This window comes from Crassostrea angulata, chromosome 5 (assembly GCF_025612915.1).
Source record: "Crassostrea angulata isolate pt1a10 chromosome 5, ASM2561291v2, whole genome shotgun sequence".
Lineage (NCBI taxonomy): Eukaryota > Metazoa > Mollusca > Bivalvia > Ostreida > Ostreidae > Magallana > Magallana angulata.
In genome coordinates, this window is record NC_069115.1 from 46,646,115 (window position 1) to 46,666,936 (window position 20,822).

The following is a 20,822-nucleotide window of genomic DNA, read 5'->3' on the forward strand; positions in this document are numbered from 1 at the left end:
TAATTTGATAGAAAATGGTATCGTTACTTGAATTATGACTGTATATCAACTCATTGTACATTTATTAAAATTATATTATCCATCCATGGTAAAGTGACTTTCTCAATACTGAAAAGAACAATGACATTTACAGTGTATATTTGATCAGAAGTAGCCGAGTAAACATCTTTATTGACACACTGATGTCGAGTGTGTTGACTTTTGTTAACGGGACAAGAAGATCTGTGTCAATAAGCTGTCCCTCCCCTCTCTGATTTTAACCCCTGTGTTTTTATCAACTACCGAGGGAGCGCCGATACTCACGTACATAACGCGAGGAGGAGTCATTATGGGGTATATACGTCACACTGAAAGATGACCGGGCCGATACAGAGGGGAGATTGAACTCGACGATAATCCAAAGGTATGTTAATGGGGAAACTATATAGACAAGATTTTTTTACCGCATTTAAAGTGTGAAATTTTAAAATAATAGATTTTCGGTTGATATTATGTGTTGAAGCGATGGGTTATTAAGGGATTATTGTGATATATGTAAGATGGCTAGAATTGTGTTTCTACAAAAGGTCTGGGTTATACCGAGTTTTACCAAGGTAAATTTCCGGTATATCCTAACATCTGCTGCATCAAATAATCTTTGAAGTATGTATTCTGACATGTATTGTTTTTGTCATATTGATTTAGATTTATAGATTACGTACGACGTTTATGTTTCACACAAACATGTATTGACTTCTAAACAAGAGGAGGAAAATAATTATGTTCAAATGATACATGGTATGATGAAAAAACTATGTAGTGGTGACAATCAATAAAATAGATCAATTTTTAATTAAATCAATTGATATATCGCCGGATAAATACCAGACTGAGTTTCACTTTTAAGAAGCAATTTTGTTGTCTTAAAAGATTTTGTCAGTGAAATATAATTGGAATTTTGTTTTTGTAATATCCGCGTTCATACATTGTTTGGCATTGTCTAATAATGTAACAAAACAGGGGAAAATAAGTCGAGCGAGTAAATACAATCATTCCAAAAAAAATCTGAGAATGAAGCTCATCAAGAAAAAAGTCGTCGTTTGATACTGTTCCAACATCGCTAACGTTGCTGAAAACGCCAAAGTGTTTCTCAGACAGTGTGTGGCCAAATCGTGAGCGCAAAATGTCAGATGTTTATATTATATACCACAGTTGAGTGCAGAAAAATCGGAAAACAATATTCTCTCAAATTATATTAACGATGTCAGGATGTGCAGAAGCAACAGATAAAATCGGATAACTAGTGAAACGTAGCTTTTATCCCAACTCCCATCATCAGACTTTAAAAAGCAGTTAATAATTTAAAAGCGAATGGCGCCTCGCTGCGCACTAATTGTGTTCACCATTAGCACAACTCACGTGTGATCTCCCGATAATACCTGGCCCAATCTTTTGTCTTCGACTCTTTGAAAAAAAAAGTACACGTAAAAGAATGAAATCGATGGTCGTTCAGGCATACATTCATTGCTGGTATTGATTTTTTTAGGGAGGCGATATGTCAAATACAGACAAAATGGGTGCCGCTGCGTGTTGAACACGGCAGACTAACTTAATGAGGATTATATACGAACAGAATCTGGTTGGAGCAGCTTCACACATTATACCAACAACTGATTGAGGCAAACAAGTAGTTTTTTTTGTTTCCCTGAAGAACGAATGTTCGCTATGAATGACATTGGACCGGAAGTCAGCTGTTCACCGGAAGATGCGACGGTCAGTTGTGTGGCCAAGGATTACCTGTGTATTGTAGACAGGGTTAACTGTAGTTTACAGAAAATCAAGTCGGAACTGGTGAGTAATATATTAGATTTAAAACGAGACTTCATTTTATATACATGTAAGACACTTTAATTTATAATAGTACTAGTTTTTTATGTGTTAACAAATTACAATGTGCCTTTACATGTACGTGTTCATTATTGTTTGGTTATTTGGAGGGACCTTCTGACTCCGTGACGAAAAGTACATGTATAAAAACCCTATTTTATCAAAGTTTGACTAGATCTTTTGAAGTCCGATGTTTTATGTGACTGGCTGAAATAATTTGAAAATTAAGACTAAATAAATTTTCAATCTGAAATTTTAGTGTTTTATACTGAAAAGAATGAACATGATATTTCTTTACGGAAATTGTGTGGGGTGTATTCATTAAAATTTCATAATTTTTCACTGGTGTATCCAAAAACACAAATCACGCGTTTACAGTCACCATTGACTGCGTTTTATATTGATAGTATAAAGCAAATTAACATTTTTTTCATAATGTATACAGAGAGCCGTCGGTAAGAACAAAAACAAATATGCATTTCAGCTGTATAAATATAATGTGTATTTTCTTATTTATTTTAGAAATATATGACGGTTTAATCACCTTTAACTGCTTTACGTGTCCCTGCATGTTTTTTGATCGATGATACTATTGTTTTAATTTCAAAACCATGTAATTGGTTCAAAATATCTCTGAGACTGAGTTTTATTAAATGTCGCATCGAAACCGATTCTATAGAAAGTCCACAATAATGTGGGATACATGTGCTATATATACTTTGTGAATATACATGTAAATTTTACAATTCAGTTCAAAATTTTGATTCTGGTCTTTAGATATTATATTTAAACAATAAAATGCTTTCTTTTGTGATTCATGCGGGATATGAAGGTGGCGACATTTTTTGCAATGATCGCTATGTACATTCATAACCCGCATGAATCATCAAAGAAAGCATTAACTTTATTGTTTATATTAACATCTTTCTTTTAACAAATTGATTAATTGATTGTGAAAAGTAAGTGAAATTAACTTAATTATTGTCAATATACATTAGTACATTACTAAAAGAAACAGCCAAATCGTCGATCTCCTATGGGAATTTGAGTGTGACATCATCATGATTATTTCGTGCATTCCGTGATTTTTCTTAGGACGCTCTGCATGTTGGTTGCGACCAGTCGATAAACGGGGCATGTAGATTTCAGTCCTGTTAGTTCTACAGAGCTATGAATTATACTAAGTTTTCGTAAGATATAGAGGGAAGCATACTGCAGTACTCGGTAGATGTAAATAATATATTATAATGAAAATAACACGAATTGTAAATAACATGATCACATCACCCCCCTCCCCCCCCCCCCCCCCCCCCCCCACGCACACATACACAGCTGTACCTTATCATAGTAAATTGACAGGAGTTTACTTTTGAAATTCTTTATTTCATCAAGTTACATTTTCAGTTCAAGAGTTCATTTATCTTCAAATTTAGTTTGAACAAGACCCGTCTGTTCCTTGATAATAAGTATTAAAAAAACTGTATAATTTTTTCAGCATTACATAATGTGGCAAATTTTGTATATAAAAAGCACATAACTCATTGGTCACAGGTGTTTAGGTGTTTGGCCAGTAACCCATTCGCATTGTCTCAGTCCACCCAAATGCAATTGATACCATACACTGGGGGGGGGGGGGGGGGGGGGGGGTAAACTGCGATTACTACATGTACTTCATTCTTTGCGTGGTCAATATACATAGGCGTCGGAACCGAGGGGGGGGGGGGGGTAGCTTAGCACCCCCCCCCCCCACTTTTTTTTGCAAAGTTAGACATAGGCATTAGGCACATAGCATAATAGAGGGTTCAGCCCCCCCCCCCCCCCACTTTTTCTTGAAAAGATTGAAATATTGAGAAGCTTGGATTTAAAGGTATACTACCCCCCCCCCCCCCCCCCCCCCACGGATTAGGAATTTCATAGTTTGGGGAAAAAATTTGGTAAGAAATATTTTTTTTGGAACTATAGGTAACAACTCCCCCCCCCCCCCCCCCCGGATTAGGATTTTCATGATTTTGGGAATTAGGTTTGTCAAGATTTCTGAGGATTTGTTTAGCCCCCCCCCCCCCCACTTTCAATTTGCTTCCGACGCCACTGATATAATTATGGTAAATTGTATCTCATCCGCATTGCACCCCAGAAACCAAACAAAGATCTAAACACAAGCATTATGAGCCGTATAGCTTGAAGAAACTTTAACTTCATTATGGAATTTTGATGTATATTAACTCCTAACTAAATATATTATCACTATTGTATTTTACATGTAGGTTGCACTTCGAAAGCAGGATGTGAAGCTGCTGAAACAATTGATTCAGATTAGTGAGGTCATACAAACGTTTTACCAAAGGGTGGATAAGAACACCAAGTCTGACGTCAGCCCCGATAGTGGGGTGGATGTGTCTGTAACCGACTTACCGCAAATACGTAAAACGCCATTGGTCAGACAACAGAGTGTGCCATACTACTGTAGGATCAACCAAACCGGAAGTCTGCTTAGTAGCGCCACCTCTAGTTTCGATGGTAGGTCTGTTTGTAAATCATTGTGGAACTTCGAAATCGGAGTTACTGTAAGTCTAATCTTTAGCTGTCTGGAGTCTATTCCAGAACGTAAACAAACAAACGCACAAAATACATATATTAAGATTTTAAGTTTACAAGAAATATCGTTTTGTAATGGTTTAAGTTTTTTGAGAATGTTTAAAGGCAAAAGCAGATGGGATTGAAATTCATTTCACGTGTTTATCACTCAACGCCTATTTACAATTGAGAGGTCTCTTTAAATTCTAGATTACTGTGACTCGAAACCTTGTGTTTAAAATGACCGAACTCTAGGGTTTCGCTACTTTCCTAACATCTTAGAATATTTGTAAGACAATATTGTAAACTGACCGCGATAGCTATTGGAGGATTCTAATACATAACGTATTAAAGATCATACTGCTGCTGAGGACTGATGAGTCACAGTTACTTCTTTAACATCAATCTTAATCGCTGATATTTATCGAGAGTTTATACGCGAATTCGTTTGTGCATTGTAAGTCAAATCGTGGGTTCGCATGCAAAGTCATATGTTTGCATAAGATGCGGTTTTATATTGATTCTTGTCGACTTCTTGGCAATTGCAGCAACTATATACTCTATTGAACCTAAACAAAGGTTTCCTTGAGGATGTAATTCATGAAAATCAATTAAAATTCAATGCCAGATAAAGAAAATTATATTTACAATAAAATAGAAAATATATTTTGATGTACTTGTTTAAGTGAATAAAGAACTGCCATAGTCTTTTGTGGAAACGAGGAGAGAATAACTGCGTGTTTAAAAAGCAGTGTTCGATGTGTTCAAGTTTTATAAGGGGAAAAAACATGCAATTGTAAGTTGAACCAAAATTTTGAGATAAATTTGCAATTATCGTTGATACATTTTTTCCAGATATTTCCGAGGAATCTGCAGACGACAACGACAGTTTATTCTCCCTGAGTCTTAGTGGCCATTTCCCGCCAGCCTTCTCGATCACGTTAAATCGCGCGAGATCTCTGTCCTACGAGTCGCCAACAGCCGACGCCGAAACCGATTCCTACTTCGACGAGGTGTTACGAAAAAACGTTGAGCTATGGAAACAATCGGAAACAGTGACTTAGTGATCTATTATTGAAATGTGTACTGCAAATTGTCTGTGTATGTTTTGTTATGTCTGATAAACAAACTACAACGAGTTGTATCGATTAGAACTGTTTTATGCACACAGTCATCACAAAAAAGGAAAAAAAACCGAAATGCAAATCCTGACTTGTATATCAATGTATATTGAATTCTAGTCATTTAAATGCATTTTTTACAAGTATCAATTATTAAATGAAGATATGTAATACTAAGCTTATTGTGAAATAAATATAGTAGTACTGATTAAAAACAACTAATGAACGGGGTTTTTTTGTAACCATGGCGGCAGCGCGCGAGCTTTTGGCCACTGGAAAGCGTGCATAGCTTCAGTTGCAATGGTAGATTCTTTGAACCTGAAAAAAATGATCTTGACCGCTGGAGGTTTGCTTCCAATTATCACATTTTGATATTAAATTAAATACATGTATGAATGGTTCTCCATGTGTGTTTTATGATGATTTTTTTTCATTGCGTGGCGAATCCCTGTTTTATATGTACGTCACAATTAACGCAAACGAATTGTGAATAATGAATTAAAGCAATAGTCATATTTATATAATTAAGCATTAAACATTGTAAAAATTGCATATTAATTGCGCCAACATCCTTGATATATATTGTACAACTACCTGCAAGAATTCCTCAATCCTTTGCACCAAATAACTCCAACCGTATAGACTAACTTACCGAATGGGCCCGGATCTGTCCCTGACTCTTCTGATGACCCCCTGACTGCTGGGGCCGGCCTCTAAGATCAGGGGTCGGTAGTCCAGTCTGTGCCTGGTGACCGGGGGGAGCGTCTCTTGGTAGTTAGTGACGCTCCTACCCCCATGGAGAGCCTTGTTGATATCGGAGCTCTGAAGACAGCGCTGACGGATCCTGTCCGAGATCTCCTTGTTATAGAGGGAGTAGTGCTGTTTGGTGGAGGTCAGGAATCTACTGTCTGCACTGTAGTCACTGACCGGTAGCACCTGAAGAAAGGATAAAGACGAACAATTATTATATACTTACATGTATAGGCTTAGATGCAAAACATACACGCTAGATACAGGGACAGTCTTCCATGCATCAGTATGCATGATATGCTTTTCTATGTAGTTACAACGTATAAAGTTGTCCCAAGTTTGTCAATTGTACCAATAAACCAATAAATACTAATTTTTATTAAGCAATAAACAGAAGTGTCCAAGCTATATATAATTTTCCGATAAAAAAAACTCTCATGAAACCAAGTTCGTTTTAGAGCTTTACTTGTATATATACGGTATTTGTCATTTGAGACCCAACAAAATTGAATCTACATAGTATGCTGTATCTTACCTCCACATGTGTTTGAGGCCGGTGGCCTATGGATGGTAGAGGACACGGGATCAGGGTGTCCGGACCGTAGTCTCTCCAGTAGGAAGAAATCTTCCCCGGGGAATCGTTTCCGAAACAAAGATGCGTTTTTCTAAGTTTTTCTTTGTTTATTAAACCATTCGCTGCCATGATGATAACTTCAAGTAGGTATATCAATTGTTACGTCATAAGCTCTATGACGTCACAGACACGTTGTACGCTGTATTGATAAATGTGTGTGGTGTATAATACCCGTATGATAAACCTTTCCTTATACTTAATAATACTTCCAAGCCGAATTTTTTTTTTTTGACACAGCGCTTTAGTGACCTATTTTCGAAGAAACTTTTGACAAGTTTAACCCCCACTTTCAGTGTAGTTTAAAAAACTGCAAATCGCGTTATATAGATCTAGATCTAGCAATCAAAGAGTTCATCCTGACGACGCAATGAAAACAAAACGCGTTGGTTGTGTTCATATACAAGAACTTACCGAAATAATGTTTTTAAGACTTTTAATCCACCACTAGTAAGCATCCTTATTCAATATTTTCAATTTCGAATCATTAAGCTTGTGTTTGTTTTATAAAACATCAACAACTGTACCTCCTTCGAACTGTTCCTCGTTCGAGACAATTCAAACTAACGAGCATTCGCAACTTTGTGTATGTCAACAAACTTAAAATTGCATGGTTTATCAACTCTTCTGATTGGTATATCCATTTAATCGAGCGACTATATATAAGCTCTAAGAAATATTTTTTGAGCTTAAAAATTATTTCAAGATCTATTTCAATGAAATTTTACATTAAAACGTTTAGATTTATCTCCTAAACGACGTACTAAATTGTATTGCGCAAGGTCACAATAACCGCATAACACAACGTTGCATCATCGTTTTTAATCTTTGAAAAAAAAAAATCAATTCGGGTCATATAAGGGACTGTCTTAAAAGCTTCATGATATAAATCAAATTTTTGAGATAAATAGATCATCTTTAATAGTGTGATTTATTGTTGCTTTATACATCTCGTTGAAATGGCTTTAGGCCTATTGGCCTTACTCGCTCGACAAGCTTCGCGAATATGTAAACCATTTACAACTCGTTGGATACATCCTCTATATAGTCTGTCCCAAGATATTTTTGCCGCATATTTTCTTAAATTATTCGACATTTATGAATACCTCTTGATTCAGACGATGTTCATTTAATAATATGGGAAAATCCCATGATTTCCCGGTTTCAATACACGGCTAAAAATAGAAACTCTACGGAGATTCAGCATTGCATCAGCCATAATGAAGCCCGGATGATAACGCTGAAAAATTGTGCGAGGTAATCCGAGTGACTTCCGAACGAAGAAAAGATGTCAACATTTCCCATAATGTTTTTGTTCCTGTGAATTTTTACGAGGGAACAATGATAATGTGTGATTGAAGTTATCTTTGAAAACTTCCCTTTCATTGATTTCAATTGCTCTTTTTTCACAGTTATGTGTATTTTTATTAAAAATCGTCCAAATGTGCAGCAGACAGACTATCATAACAATGATCACTCATAAAGTCATAAGATATTTAAAATAGGTAATAAATGCATTAAACCAGTAATTATTTATTGGTATTATTCATCCATACTTTTTTATTCATGATTATGCATAGAATGTTTAGTAACGTTGTCTTTGTATAATGAAAGTCCGCTTATGATCACATACATTGAGATGTTTCAAGATGCCATTTAAAGGATTCCCATTTTAATTTTAAGTCAGGTGCAATAATTTGTGGAGGCTGCTTAATTGCTCCGTACGTTTATCATAAGGCACAGGATATCGATTCTTATCCGAAAGATCGATTTACCATAAAATTTAAATTCAGAAACTGGGAAAGAAAATAGAAAGGTATCTTTAATAGAAAAGCAAAGAACCATATCAACGTTGTATATGAGATCTGATGTTATTGCTTTTTTTTGTTTTGATTTTGCAAATTCTTGTATTCGCATTATATATTTTTTTAAAAATTTATAAGAATTTGTGGATTTGTAAAGGATTGGACCCCCCCCCCCCCCCCCCCAAGTACAATATGTTAAAACAAAACTGTTCATCTTGGTTCCCGTAAAGAGTTAAAGTATGAACACGCCATAAAACGACAAGACCCCTTTCCGCGATTATGTTCTCTCTATGACCTCAAAGGTTATGTAAACCGTATGATCTACGGTCTCCTTACTGGCTTCCGTGAATATGTTCGTTTTAGATTATCATAACTTATATTTTTCATTACCTAGCTAAACATTCAAAACACCACAGAACTTCTTGAAAATATAAACTTACGAAATTACACTATTATAAACAGTGATATATTTTTTAAGGCTGATATGATGGTTAATTTGTTCATCAAGTTGGACCAACCTTCTTAGAACTCTGTTCATCGTAGCACACTATACTTCAGTCGGTGATCAAAGATGCACTGTATTAACTATTAACTTTTATAAATAAATGCAGTTGAAACTTTGTATACGTAAACATGTTTAACATGAAGAAAAATGACCACTAGGTCTTTTTTTTTTATAAATCTAATTGTTTCACAGCTGGGGGTCACTATTCTACGTCGAAAAATGACCCACGGTCATTATTCTATGGGGGTCATTATTCTTCTTTACACCGGGCATCCTTTATACATGAAAAAGTTTTTAAATTTTATTTCAGAATTTTATTTTCTTTTGTCATAATCTCAAGTAGAACATACATAATTAAGTATTAATGTGTCACATTTACGAAATAATCACGAGGCACAAAATACTAATAAACATAAGGTCACTGTAATTTATATATATTTAATCAAAGTGCGTTTACTTTGACGATCAGGTCAAAAGACTGGGTTTTTTTTCTGACAGAAACTTGCAGGCTTCAGTTCAGATTCTTGTAACTTTTGAATAAATAATTATTATAACCTAGTTTAGCTCAAGTGGAAATTAATATAGAACCAATGGAGTTTTAGCTACCGGTATTACCTAAACAGTTCCTTGATGAAAAAGTTTTCTTATAAGCTCACGTGGTTCAACAATTTACAATTGTGGAGCAATATATCTATATTTTAGCAAGAAAAGTATTAAAAGTATTAGTCTGATAAATATTAAAAAGGAAATGAACTGATTTGCTCTGCCGTGAACTTTCCTTCCGTTTTTTTCTAAATCTTTTTATTGAGTGAATATGTTTACTACAGATGTACTCCTTTAGGAAGCATCTCTTAATACTTTGTTGAAAACATTTGGCTTTGACAAAAACAAATATGATTTATTTTAAGAAGATAAATTTCTGGTTTACCTAATGCTTATTTTGAGTTAATATTGCTTTAATGTACAGTTAATTAATTAACAGTTGTACATGCAACTCTCTATAATGAAATGATTTGTTCGGTTTGAATTAGAAAAAAATGGGTTTATACTTGGACAGCTACAGATCATATCAATTGTTGAAAAGTATCGTTAACTCAAGTACGCTAAATGTTCATGGAAATTGATATCAAATTACATGTTTCAGAGTGAAGAAAATAGACTTTTTCCTTAGTTAGAAGGCAGAAATTGCGATATCAAAGTGTGTTGATTTTTGCCCTAAACCTTTTATAAAGTGCGTTGGCACACTGCATGTTTGTTTTTTAAATGCATATTGGGCATTTAATTATTTAGATGTTTACAATACTGCTGTAGACTATACTATTTCATAAGGATTTCAGACGTACAATTTTAAAAAAAAGTGACAAAACACCAAACTTTTCAAATATTACAATGCAACATACAAAAACGTAGAAGACTTAGTTCATGTTTGGTACCTTTCATCCAAGCATAGATATCAATTTAAAATACCTGCACTTTTGTTATGTAAAGTTGCATGTCTATCATATTAACAAGCTCCATGAAAATGACTGTCCATCTTTCATGCATACATGTATATCAGCTTCATTCATCACTAAAATCAGTAAAATCATGTCTGTTTTGACAAGCTTTATATATAGGATGAAAAAATGACAATAACAAACTGTGACTGGCTCTATTTTCATGGCACTTAAAAATAACAGCTTTTATCAAAAGTAAAAAGTTCAACAGAGTCATCACGACCATAAAAACAAGCTACGAAAAAAGACTTAGTCTAGTTCCATCATTCATGCACAAACATATGACTGTTCAATTACATGTACTACGTTATAACTGTATGGAGCTATTATGTCCATTAAGCACGCTACATGTGTACAGGGGACTGAGTTCGCCTTCATCACATAAATTAAGTTAAGCTCTATTACTGAATATATATTTATATTTTTAATGCATTTGCCTGTAATAACACTACGAACCTATTATGTAATGTGTTGGCCAGTACAGTTCATCAATTACTATCTTAATTTTTCATTGTACGATTGCAGAAAATTATATACATATAAGAAATATGGAATCATTCTTTGAATATTATGATGTGATCAAATACGGTCGGGGCATCTTCGCATGTCAATAAAAAGATTTGGGAAGATGAGTAAACCTTGACTTGTGAAGTTGGGTGGGGGGGGGGGGGGGGGGGGCGGGGGCGGGGGCTACCAAATCTATCATAGAATATTTCGAGCTTTATTGGATTTGAGTACCCCGACCGTCTTTGTTTACAAGCTGTTTAAATAGCACTGTCTTTCATACACAAACTAATGTCCGTTCTTTTTTTTCATCAACAGTTCCACAATATCATTATGTTTGTTTTGACAAGCTATAGAGAGAGGACTAGTTCCGCCTTCCTCACATAAATTGATTTGTGCTCCGTAATTTAGTAAATGCTGTACAGTAGTGAAATGTCCGTTTTGACAAGCTCTAAAGAGTGGACTGTCTCCATTTTTTCTACACAAATTTACGTCTGCTTTTTGACGGAGTAAGAGTTGGACAACGTCATCATATCCACCAAATGATGCTATCCAGAGAGGACTGGTTCCGTCTTCCATGGTATGATTAATTTTTGCTCCTTTACTTATTAATAACTGTACAGTAGTGTGATGTCCTTTTTCACAAGCTATATATAAGGGACAGGCTCCGTTTTTCTTACACAAGTTAATGTCTGCTCCTTTTTTCAGCAACAGTTCCACAATGTCATCATATTTGTTTTGACAAGCTATAAAGAGGGGACTTACTCCGCCTTCATCACGTAGATTAGGTTTTGCTTCAGAGTTAAGTAAATGCTGTATAGTGGTAAAATGTCCGTTTTGACAAGCTATAAAAAGTGGACTGGCTCCATTTTTTCTGCACAAATTTACGTCTGCTTTTTCACGGAGTAAGAGCTGTACAACGTCATCATATCCATCAAAAGATGCTACCCAGAGAGGACTGGTTCCGTCTTCCATGGTATGATTAACTTCTGCTCCTTTACTTATTAAAAACTTTGCAGTGGTTAAATGTCCGTTTTGACAAGCTATGAAAAGTGGACCAGCTCCATTTTTTCTATACAAATTAACGTTTGCCTTTTCCCGGAGTAAGAGCTGTACAATGTCGTCATATCCGCCAAGAGATGCTACGTAAAGAGGACTGGTTCCGTCTTCCATGGCATGATTAACTTCTGCTCCTTTACTTATTAATAACTGTGCTGTGGTGCAATGTCCGTTTTGACAAGCTATAAGAAGTGGACTGACTCCATTTTTTGTGCTCAAATTTACGTCTGCTTTTTGACGGAGTAAGAGCTGTACCGTGTCATCATATCCGTTAAAAGACGCTACGTTAAGAGGACTGGTTCCGTCTTCCATAGTATGATTAACTTCCGCTCCTTTACTTATTAATAACTGTGCAGTGGTGCAATGTCCGTTTTGACAAGCTATAAGAAGTGGACAGACTCCAGTTTTTGTGCTCAAATTTACGTCTGCTTTTTGACGGAGTAAGAGCTGTACCGTGTCATCATATCCATTAAAAGATGCTACGTAAAGAGGACTGGTTCCGTCTTCCATGGTATGATTAATGTCTGCTCCTTTACTTATTAATAACTTCACAACGGAGAAATGTCCGTTTTGACAAGCTATATAGAAAGGACTTGATCCGCTTCCATCACATAAATTAATTTTTGCTTCAAAATTTAGTAAATGCTGAACAGTACTGCAATGTCCGTTTTCACAAGCTATATACAAGGGACTGACTCCATTTTTCTTACACAAATTAATGTCTGCTCCTTTTCTCAGCAACTGTTCTACAATATCATTTCGTTTGTTTTGACAAGCTATAAAGAGAGGACTTGCTCCAGCTTCATCACATAAATCAATTTCTGCTCCATTGTTAAGTAAATGTTGCACAGTTGTAAAATGTCCGTTTTGACAAGCTATAAAAAGTGGACCGGCTCCATTTTTTGTGTCTGCTTTTTCCCGGAGTAAAAGCTTTACAACCACGTCATAGCCACGGAAGCATGCTATCCAGAGGGGACTGGTTCCGTCGTCCCTGGACTTATTTATGTTTGCGCCTTTACTTATTAATAACTGTACAATAGTGAGATGTCCATTTTGACAAGCAATAAAGAGTGGACTACCCCCATCTTCTCTGCATAAATTTACGTCTGCTTTTTCACGGAGTAAGAGCTGTACAACGTCATCATATCCACTAAAAGATGCTACCCAGAGAGGACTGGTTCCGTCTTCCATGGTATGATTAACTTCTGCTCCTTTACTTACTAATAACTGTGAAGTGGTGCAATGTCCGTTTTGACAAGCTATAAAGAGTGAACCATCTCCATTTTTTCCATACAAATTTACGTTTGCTTTTTCACGGAGTAGGAGCTGTACAATGTCGTCATATCCACCAAGAGATGCTACGTAAAGAGGACTGGTTCCATTTTCAATGGTATGATTAACTTCTGCTCCCTTAAGTAACAATAACTTTGCAATTGAGGAATGTCCGTTTCGACAAGCTATATACAAGGGACTGGCTCTGTTTTTCTTACACAAATTCACGTCTGCTCCTTTTTTTAGCAACAATTCCACGATGTCATCATGTTTGTTTTGACAAGCTATATAGAGAGGACTTGCTCCAGCTTCATCACATAAATCAATTTCTGCTCCATTGTTAAGTAAATGTTGCACAGTGGTGAAATGTCCGTTTTGACAAGCTATAAAAAGTGGACCGGCTCCATTTTTTGAGCACAAATTTACGTTTGCTTTTTCCCGGAGTGAAAGCTTTACAACCACGTCAAAATCACCAAAAGATTCTCTGTGGAGAGGACTGGATACGTCTTTCATGGTATGATTGACTTTTGATCCTTTACTTAATAATAACTGTACAGTAGTGCTATGTCCGTTTTCACAAGCTATAAACAAGGGGCTGGCTCCGTTTTTCTTACACAAATTAATGTCTGCTCCTTTTTTCAGCAATAGTTCCACAATGTCATCATATTTGTTTTTACAAGCTATATAGAGGGGACTTACTCCGCCTTCATCAGGTATATTAAGATTTGCATCAGAGTTAAGTAATTGCTGTACAGTGGTAAAATGGCCGTTTTGACAAGCTATAAAGAGTGGACCGGCTCCATTTTTTCTGCACAAATTAATGTCTGCTCCTTTATTCAGTAAAAGTTGTACAGTTTCATTATTTCCTATTTCACAAGCTTTATAGAGATAGCTCGTTCCATCTTCATCACGCAAATTAATGTCATTGCCATTGCTAAGGAAAAGCCTTATGGATTCAATGTAGGAAAGTTGTTGGTCTGATGAAATGTTAAAATGTTAAAAATACTGTTGATGCATATAACACAAACAGAGATTTTCTTCAACAAGAAATCAGTTAATATTTTTTTAATTTTTGTCATCGACAAACATTAAATACAAAGTCAAGGCAACACTTTCTTAATTCAAAACACAATTAAGAGGTTGTCAATGTAATGTCAGACATGTACGCCTTTTATGTCAGTGGTAAATGAATTAATTTGTACATGTCAGATCAGAATATTATTTTGATAGTTGCCATGTGACCATCTGTTATAACTATTTTCATTTCAGTTTAGATTTTTCAACTCTGCCAAAACATCTTAATGTGTCCAGCCAATATAAGCTGCCATGCAGATGTTTCTTTATTTCAATTTTAAAGAATAGGTTAAGAAAGCAATAAAGAAAATTTTGGGACACAGTACATGTATATACAAATATGAACAAAATACTTAGTATATGGTTCAACATATTAAACACTGTACATGAATCATATTAATGTGTTAAGCATTAATTCCAGCGCTCGCGCGGGATATCAGCTAGTATAAAATATGTTTAGATAAGATACTTTTTATTTCCTCCAAATTAATTGAGAGTATTGCATAATCAAACTATAAACTCGGGTGATGATTAATCAGAAACAAAACATATTTATATATGTACATTTTTGGATAGACATTAATAATTTATGGCAATCAATTGCTAAGAAACATCTGTTTTTATACAACATAAATGCAATGATTAATATGATCTGTTTCCATTTTTATACGATTTATTTTTAAACCTTCTACCATTGACACATCCAATAAGGAACAAGAACTGTATTTCTGGATCTCGATTTTCAAACAATATATATTCGTTGATATAAAGTAATTCTTCAATGTTTTCAAGCATAATTTCTCTGCCTTTAAAAAAGTAATAACAGATTAAAACAAGTTGCATATTAAACCAAGCTGAAGCTAGCAGCCACTTACAGCAGCCACTAAGCCCGTAGAAGCTAGCAGCCAAAAAGGACATTCATCAAAGTACTGAGAGTACTCGAGCAAAAAATTATATTTTACGTTATGATCGGCATATTTTAATTAATATCAAGATAATTAATGCTCAATAATTTGTACGAGAATTGACGACCTCGGAGGCAGTAAAGCTCGCCTGAATCAATTTTAAGAATGCGTCTTTGTTGAATAGAAATCAAATCAATATTGACAGTTGTCTATACGGGTCATAAGTTATGAAATGAAAATACTGTTATCCAAAATGTAGTCTTATAATTACAAATGGAAAAACTAAATGCATCGAATAAGGTGATATGCCAACGTATCATTATGTTTGTTATATAAGCATTGCTAAATTAAAGTAAATTAAAAGGTGTACAACAATATTTGCTGTATATTCAAACCAAATCTCACATAAACATTGTCAATTGAACGCGAACGTTTGGAAACAATATTTTGATAAAAAAAAATACAATAATTACTATACATTTAAGTAGACCCAACCCCCGTAAAACCCAAGCCATGATCAAAAAATCTAACAAACACAACAGAAGACACATACAATAAAAACCGAAGCTAATCCAAAGTTTCAAGATACATCGAAGGTGAAAATGTGCGTGTTTAAAAGTATACCCTCGGGTGTTTTCAACAACATCAATCAAAAATTAAAAAGACATCGTATTATAATATTACAAAAATGAGACAATAAGACACCTAACATTGTGATTTTATTCAACAAAATATTAGAATTTGTCGCAATCAAAAACGGCAAAAATCCTCAGGTGAAATTGGGATTATTTTGTCTCAGCCATCTTTCGAGAAATGCAATAATGTTAATGAAAAGTGTCTTCAAGTTCTGTTGATAACTCTCAAGTGAGATATAAAGCCCTAAAATGAGCCAGAACCCCTGGGAACCACTTGGTAGTACCCCTACAGCCCGAATTTGAGACCGGGAAACAATAGTCCCAGAGGTTCCCTACACTGCCCTGGTATCCGTTTGATGCACACTTCAAAGGTAAAAGAGATAATTGCCCGCCTTTCACCCCTATTTTATTATGCAATGCTAAAATATGACAAAGTTCGGGTGAGCTAAACCGACCCTTCTCATTGCCATATCCTACGAAAGTTTACGTCAAAATATGGCTGAAATAAAATAATCCCAAGTTCACCTGAGGATTTTTTCCGTTTTTGACTGCGACATATGATAATTTTTTATGAGAATAAAATCACAATATGCTAGGCGTTTTATTATCTCATATTCGTAATAATACGATGTCATTTTAATTTTCTATTGATGTTGTTTCCGGGGGAGTGAAAAGGCCCGAGGATAAATTCTTAAACACGCACACGTTTAACTTCGATGTAAACAAATTATCTTGCCACACTGGATTGCATAGGGGTTTTTATTGTATGTGTCTTGTGTTGTGTTTGTTAGATTGTTTGTTTGTTATGGGGGTGTGGGCTACTTAAATGTAGAGTAAATATTGTATGTTTTATCAAAAGATTTTTTCCAAACGTTCGCTTTCAATTAACAACGTTTATATGTGTTTTAGTTAGCATATACAGCGAATATCGTTGCGTGCCTTTTAATTTACTTTATCTCTTTTATCTTATGTCTTATATATCATAATATGTTTGCATATCACTTTATACGATGCATAAAGTTTTTCAATTTGTATCAAAAAGACTCACCTAGGATAACATTATTTTCATAACCTATGACCCGTGTAGACATATTTCATTTCTAATCAACAAAGACGCATTCATAACCTTGATCCAGGCGAGCTTTACTGCCTCCAAGGTCGTCAATCCTCGTACAAATTATCAAGCATTAATTATCTTGATATTAATTAAAAGAATGCAGCTTTCGGCAGCTCCCTGCTACCCAGTTGCGCATGCGCAATTGAACTTCGGCTTTCACTTTTTCAGCATAACACGTTAGACGCACAGGAAGGGTTCAGCGAGGTATGTACGATTTTTAAAAATATTTTATTGTCTTCTATGGATTATATATGCACAATTTTTTCTTGTGTCTAAAGAAATAATGTTATCTTGATAAATTTTATGATATTTGTATTCATAGAAGTGTATTTTAGATAATTATTTAAGTCGAGCAGATATACAGGTCCTGACCATCATTGGGTTTTGACTCAATCTGTCAGCATGTTACTTAGATTGTGTCAAATCCTTGTGCTAATTATGGACCCTGAATAGTGATTTAATCTTGGAGCCTATTAAATGTTTGCCCCTATCAGTGGTCTAGCATAATGTAATTAATAATAATACATGGAGCCTTATACTGTAACAGGGGCCTAATAGCAGTTACTTAATAGAGCCTAATGGTCTAGTTATTTCGAGTAAGTCGACATCTATAGATGAATTAGCCAAATTTAGTCATGTAAATGTTTACAGGACCTATATGTTATCCATGTGTGTGGGTTGTACCATGTACCTATGATCCTTACCATAATGAAGGTACATGTGTATATTTATGTATAATTATGTACATAATCTATTTTACTGATGTCTTAAATTGTCTTTATCGTCATTCATTATGCTTATTTCTAAATAAAGTGAACCTAATTAGTGAAAATAGAGTTTTGACTTGCCTAAAGAAATAGAATAAATCTGTGATAAATCAATTTTCAATGTAAAATGTTACAAGTATACATGTATTACAAGTACAGTATATTCTTTTGTAAGATTGGTATTTTTAAATATTTTATAAGCTTTAAGATTTTAAAAGCTGACAAAAGTTTTTATGTATATAAAATAATCCTGAATAGGCATCCATTGTAGAACTCTAAAAATATCAACAGTGGAAGTTTGAGTAGCTTTTACATTCAGTATAATTCTAGCTGCCATTTTCAGTAATTTAAAATTTTCTAAAAAATAATGGCCAAATTGAGAAAATTTTATTGATTATGATATCAAATCAGTGCAAATATATTTATTAATAAATGTGTATATTTTATCTGCATTCTTTATCTATGTGTCTTATACTTATTGTTGTACATATGTTTTATACAGGACCACAATGTAAACTAGTACTTTGTCACTAATTGTGCTATCCTGTCTAAATAAAAGACTTTATAAAACCCTTTTGTTATTCTACGGTTTCTTTTTCTTTATTAGGGTTTTCCGTTTTCAACGGAAAACCCTTCTGTTATTCTACGGTTTCTTTTTCTTTATTAGGGTCTTCCGTTTTCAACGGAAGACCCTCTTGTTATTATTATTCTTCTTGTTTTTCCTTCTGACTTCTTTTTTGCTTTATATCTCAAAAACTATTCAACCAATTTGCAAGAAATTTTCAGGGATTATTTTAATTTCTTGTCCCTTGAAGCCTTCAAACTTTTAGTCATTAAGTCACTTCCGGTTTCTAGTTACGTCATTTTAAAAATTTTCAAAAAGTGATTTTGTCCAGCACTTTTCTCGTAAACGGTTGTTTATAAAGACTTGAAATTTTCTGTGATTGTAAATCTGCGGATTGACTTATGGCAAATGTACAGAAAAAATTATTTTGTCACTTCTGGTCGAAACCGGAAGCGAAACAAATTTTTCGAAAAAATGAATTTTCTGATCAAATCAAAAACGAATATGTGTTTTGTAGAGCTTATAAAGCTGAATCTAACACTGAAAGCCGTTTCAAAATCGGACGATGCATAACAAAGATATCGGGGTTTAAAAATTGATTTTTCCGGAAATTTTGATTCCGCTTCCTTGGTTTAAAAAATAGCGTAATATTCAAAGTAAAATTAACTCGTACCAAAAATAATTGTTAAGTCGTACTTGAACACATTCGGATTTTTTTTGTTAAGTCGTTCTTGAAATCGGAACTGTTTTTGTTAAGTCGTACTTAAAATCATTCGTATTTTGTTAAGTCGTACCAGGAATAATTCGATTTTTTCATCTTTTTATTTTCGTTACTCTTGTTGTTGGTTTAAGAGCTCTGCTTCTGACAGGAACTTCCAGCTTTACTTCTGACATTAACGGAAGACCCACTCGTTGCTTTGCAACGAGCTTTGCTCTAGTTATTATACTTTTTTTTCTTTTTCTGACTTTTTTGGAGCGTTATTTCTCAGAAACTATTCAACCAATTTACACCAAATTTTTAGGAGTTATAAAGCATCAATGTCGCTACTGATTATTTAAATTTCAAATGATTACGTCACTTCCGGTTTCAGATATGGACGATTTTGAAAATTTTTAAGGGTCATTTTGTCCACGCATCTCCTCTGAAACTAATCATGATAGAAGCTTGAAATTTGCAGGGATTGTAGATGAATGTCTGTAGATTTCCCTCCATGCTTCCAATTGCAAAAAATGCGCAAGGCCTAGAAGCTCGCCTGAACTCGAAAATTAGCATCAAATTTTTTCACAAAATTTTTGCACATTTTCCGTAATATCTTTTGACGTATAAATATTTTGTTAAGACATGTAATGCAAAAAATGTTTCAATTTGCACAGGCTTTTATTTGGTATCAAGAAAAAGGGGCTGGTCCCTCAAATTAGGGGCCAAAAGAGCTCTAAAGTCTATTTGCAATAACTTTTTAGTGAACAATAATTTGTTATCAATTATAGAAGCAAAAATGTTCATTGTACAGCTGTTTATCTATACAGTACCATACTTAAGTCATATATTACGTAATAAGGGGTTTCAAGGGGCCAGAAGTTGAAAACTTTGATCATTAATATCTGAAAAAGGAGAAATATTTTGAAAAGCAATGTAGAACAAAAGTTGTTCAAAATAATGTTTTGTACAATATGCTACTTTAAATGTTTTTGTTTATGACCCCATTTAGGAGTTAAAGGGTCGGCCCCTAAAACACATTTGTACAGATATCTCAAGAACGGTAAACATTTTGTGATAACTTGTTAAACAAAATATGTTTATATTTACAAGACCTTTCATTTGATGTCAAGAAAAAGGGGCTGGCCCTTCAAATAAGGGGCCAAGAAGGCTCTAATGTCTTCTTACAATAACTCTTTACTGAACAATATTTTGTTATTAATTATAGAAGCAAAAATGTTCATTGTACAGCTGTTCATCTATACAGTACCATACCTAAGTCATATATTACGTAATTAGGGGTTTTAAGGGGCCAGAACTCAAAACTCTGATCATTAATATCTGAAAAAGGAGAAATATTTTGAAAAGCAATGTAGAACAAAAAGTCCTTCAAAATAATGTTCTTAACAATATGATACCAAAAATTTTGTTGTTAGTGGCCCCAGTAAGGGGTTAAAGGGTCGGCCCCTAAAACGCATT

The 20,822-nt window shown here is 34.5% G+C and overlaps 3 protein-coding genes across 3 annotated transcripts; 1 reads left to right on the forward strand and 2 right to left on the reverse strand.

Moving 5' to 3' along the window:
• Window positions 1–245: 245 nt before the first annotated feature.
• On the forward strand, window positions 246–5,648 carry LOC128184139 (uncharacterized). The gene is made up of 4 exons (XM_052853489.1): window positions 246–403; window positions 1,526–1,830; window positions 4,131–4,383; window positions 5,296–5,648. The coding sequence occupies exons 2-4, from the start codon at window positions 1,696–1,698 to the stop codon at window positions 5,502–5,504; spliced, it is 597 nt and encodes a 198-aa protein (XP_052709449.1). The 5' UTR covers window positions 246–403; window positions 1,526–1,695; the 3' UTR covers window positions 5,505–5,648.
• Window positions 5,649–5,779: 131 nt separating this feature from the next.
• On the reverse strand, window positions 5,780–7,084 carry LOC128184140 (uncharacterized). The gene is made up of 3 exons (XM_052853490.1): window positions 6,847–7,084; window positions 6,214–6,497; window positions 5,780–5,879 (listed from the first exon to the last, which is right to left on the reverse strand). Exons 1-3 carry the CDS (start codon window positions 7,012–7,014, stop codon window positions 5,780–5,782), a joined length of 552 nt encoding a protein of 183 aa, XP_052709450.1. The 5' UTR covers window positions 7,015–7,084.
• A 4,349-nt stretch (window positions 7,085–11,433) lies between these two features.
• LOC128185461 (serine/threonine-protein phosphatase 6 regulatory ankyrin repeat subunit B-like) lies at window positions 11,434–14,567 on the reverse strand (the record flags this gene model as incomplete). Its single annotated transcript, XM_052855051.1, has 1 exon — window positions 11,434–14,567. A coding segment is annotated over one exon (3,027 nt), but the record flags the coding sequence as incomplete, so codon positions are not given.
• Window positions 14,568–20,822: the final 6,255 nt, after the last annotated feature.

Bases quoted from the DNA above. Each gene is read 5' to 3' on its own strand.
- LOC128184140 (XM_052853490.1), bottom strand. From the start codon at position 7,014: ATGGCAGCGAATGGTTTAATAAACAAAGAAAAACTTAGAAAAACGCAT. The intron at 6,498-6,846 runs GTAAGATACAGC...TCCTTTCTTCAG, and splicing joins GGCCTCAAACACATGTGGAG to GTGCTACCGGTCAGTGACTA. The intron at 5,880-6,213 runs GTAAGTTAGTCT...CATTTTTTTCAG, and splicing joins GACAGATCCGGGCCCATTCG to GTTCAAAGAATCTACCATTG.
- LOC128184139 (XM_052853489.1), top strand. From the start codon at position 1,696: ATGTTCGCTATGAATGACATTGGACCGGAAGTCAGCTGTTCACCGGAA. The intron at 1,831-4,130 runs GTGAGTAATATA...TTTTACATGTAG, and splicing joins AGAAAATCAAGTCGGAACTG to GTTGCACTTCGAAAGCAGGA. The intron at 4,384-5,295 runs GTAGGTCTGTTT...CATTTTTTCCAG, and splicing joins CGCCACCTCTAGTTTCGATG to ATATTTCCGAGGAATCTGCA.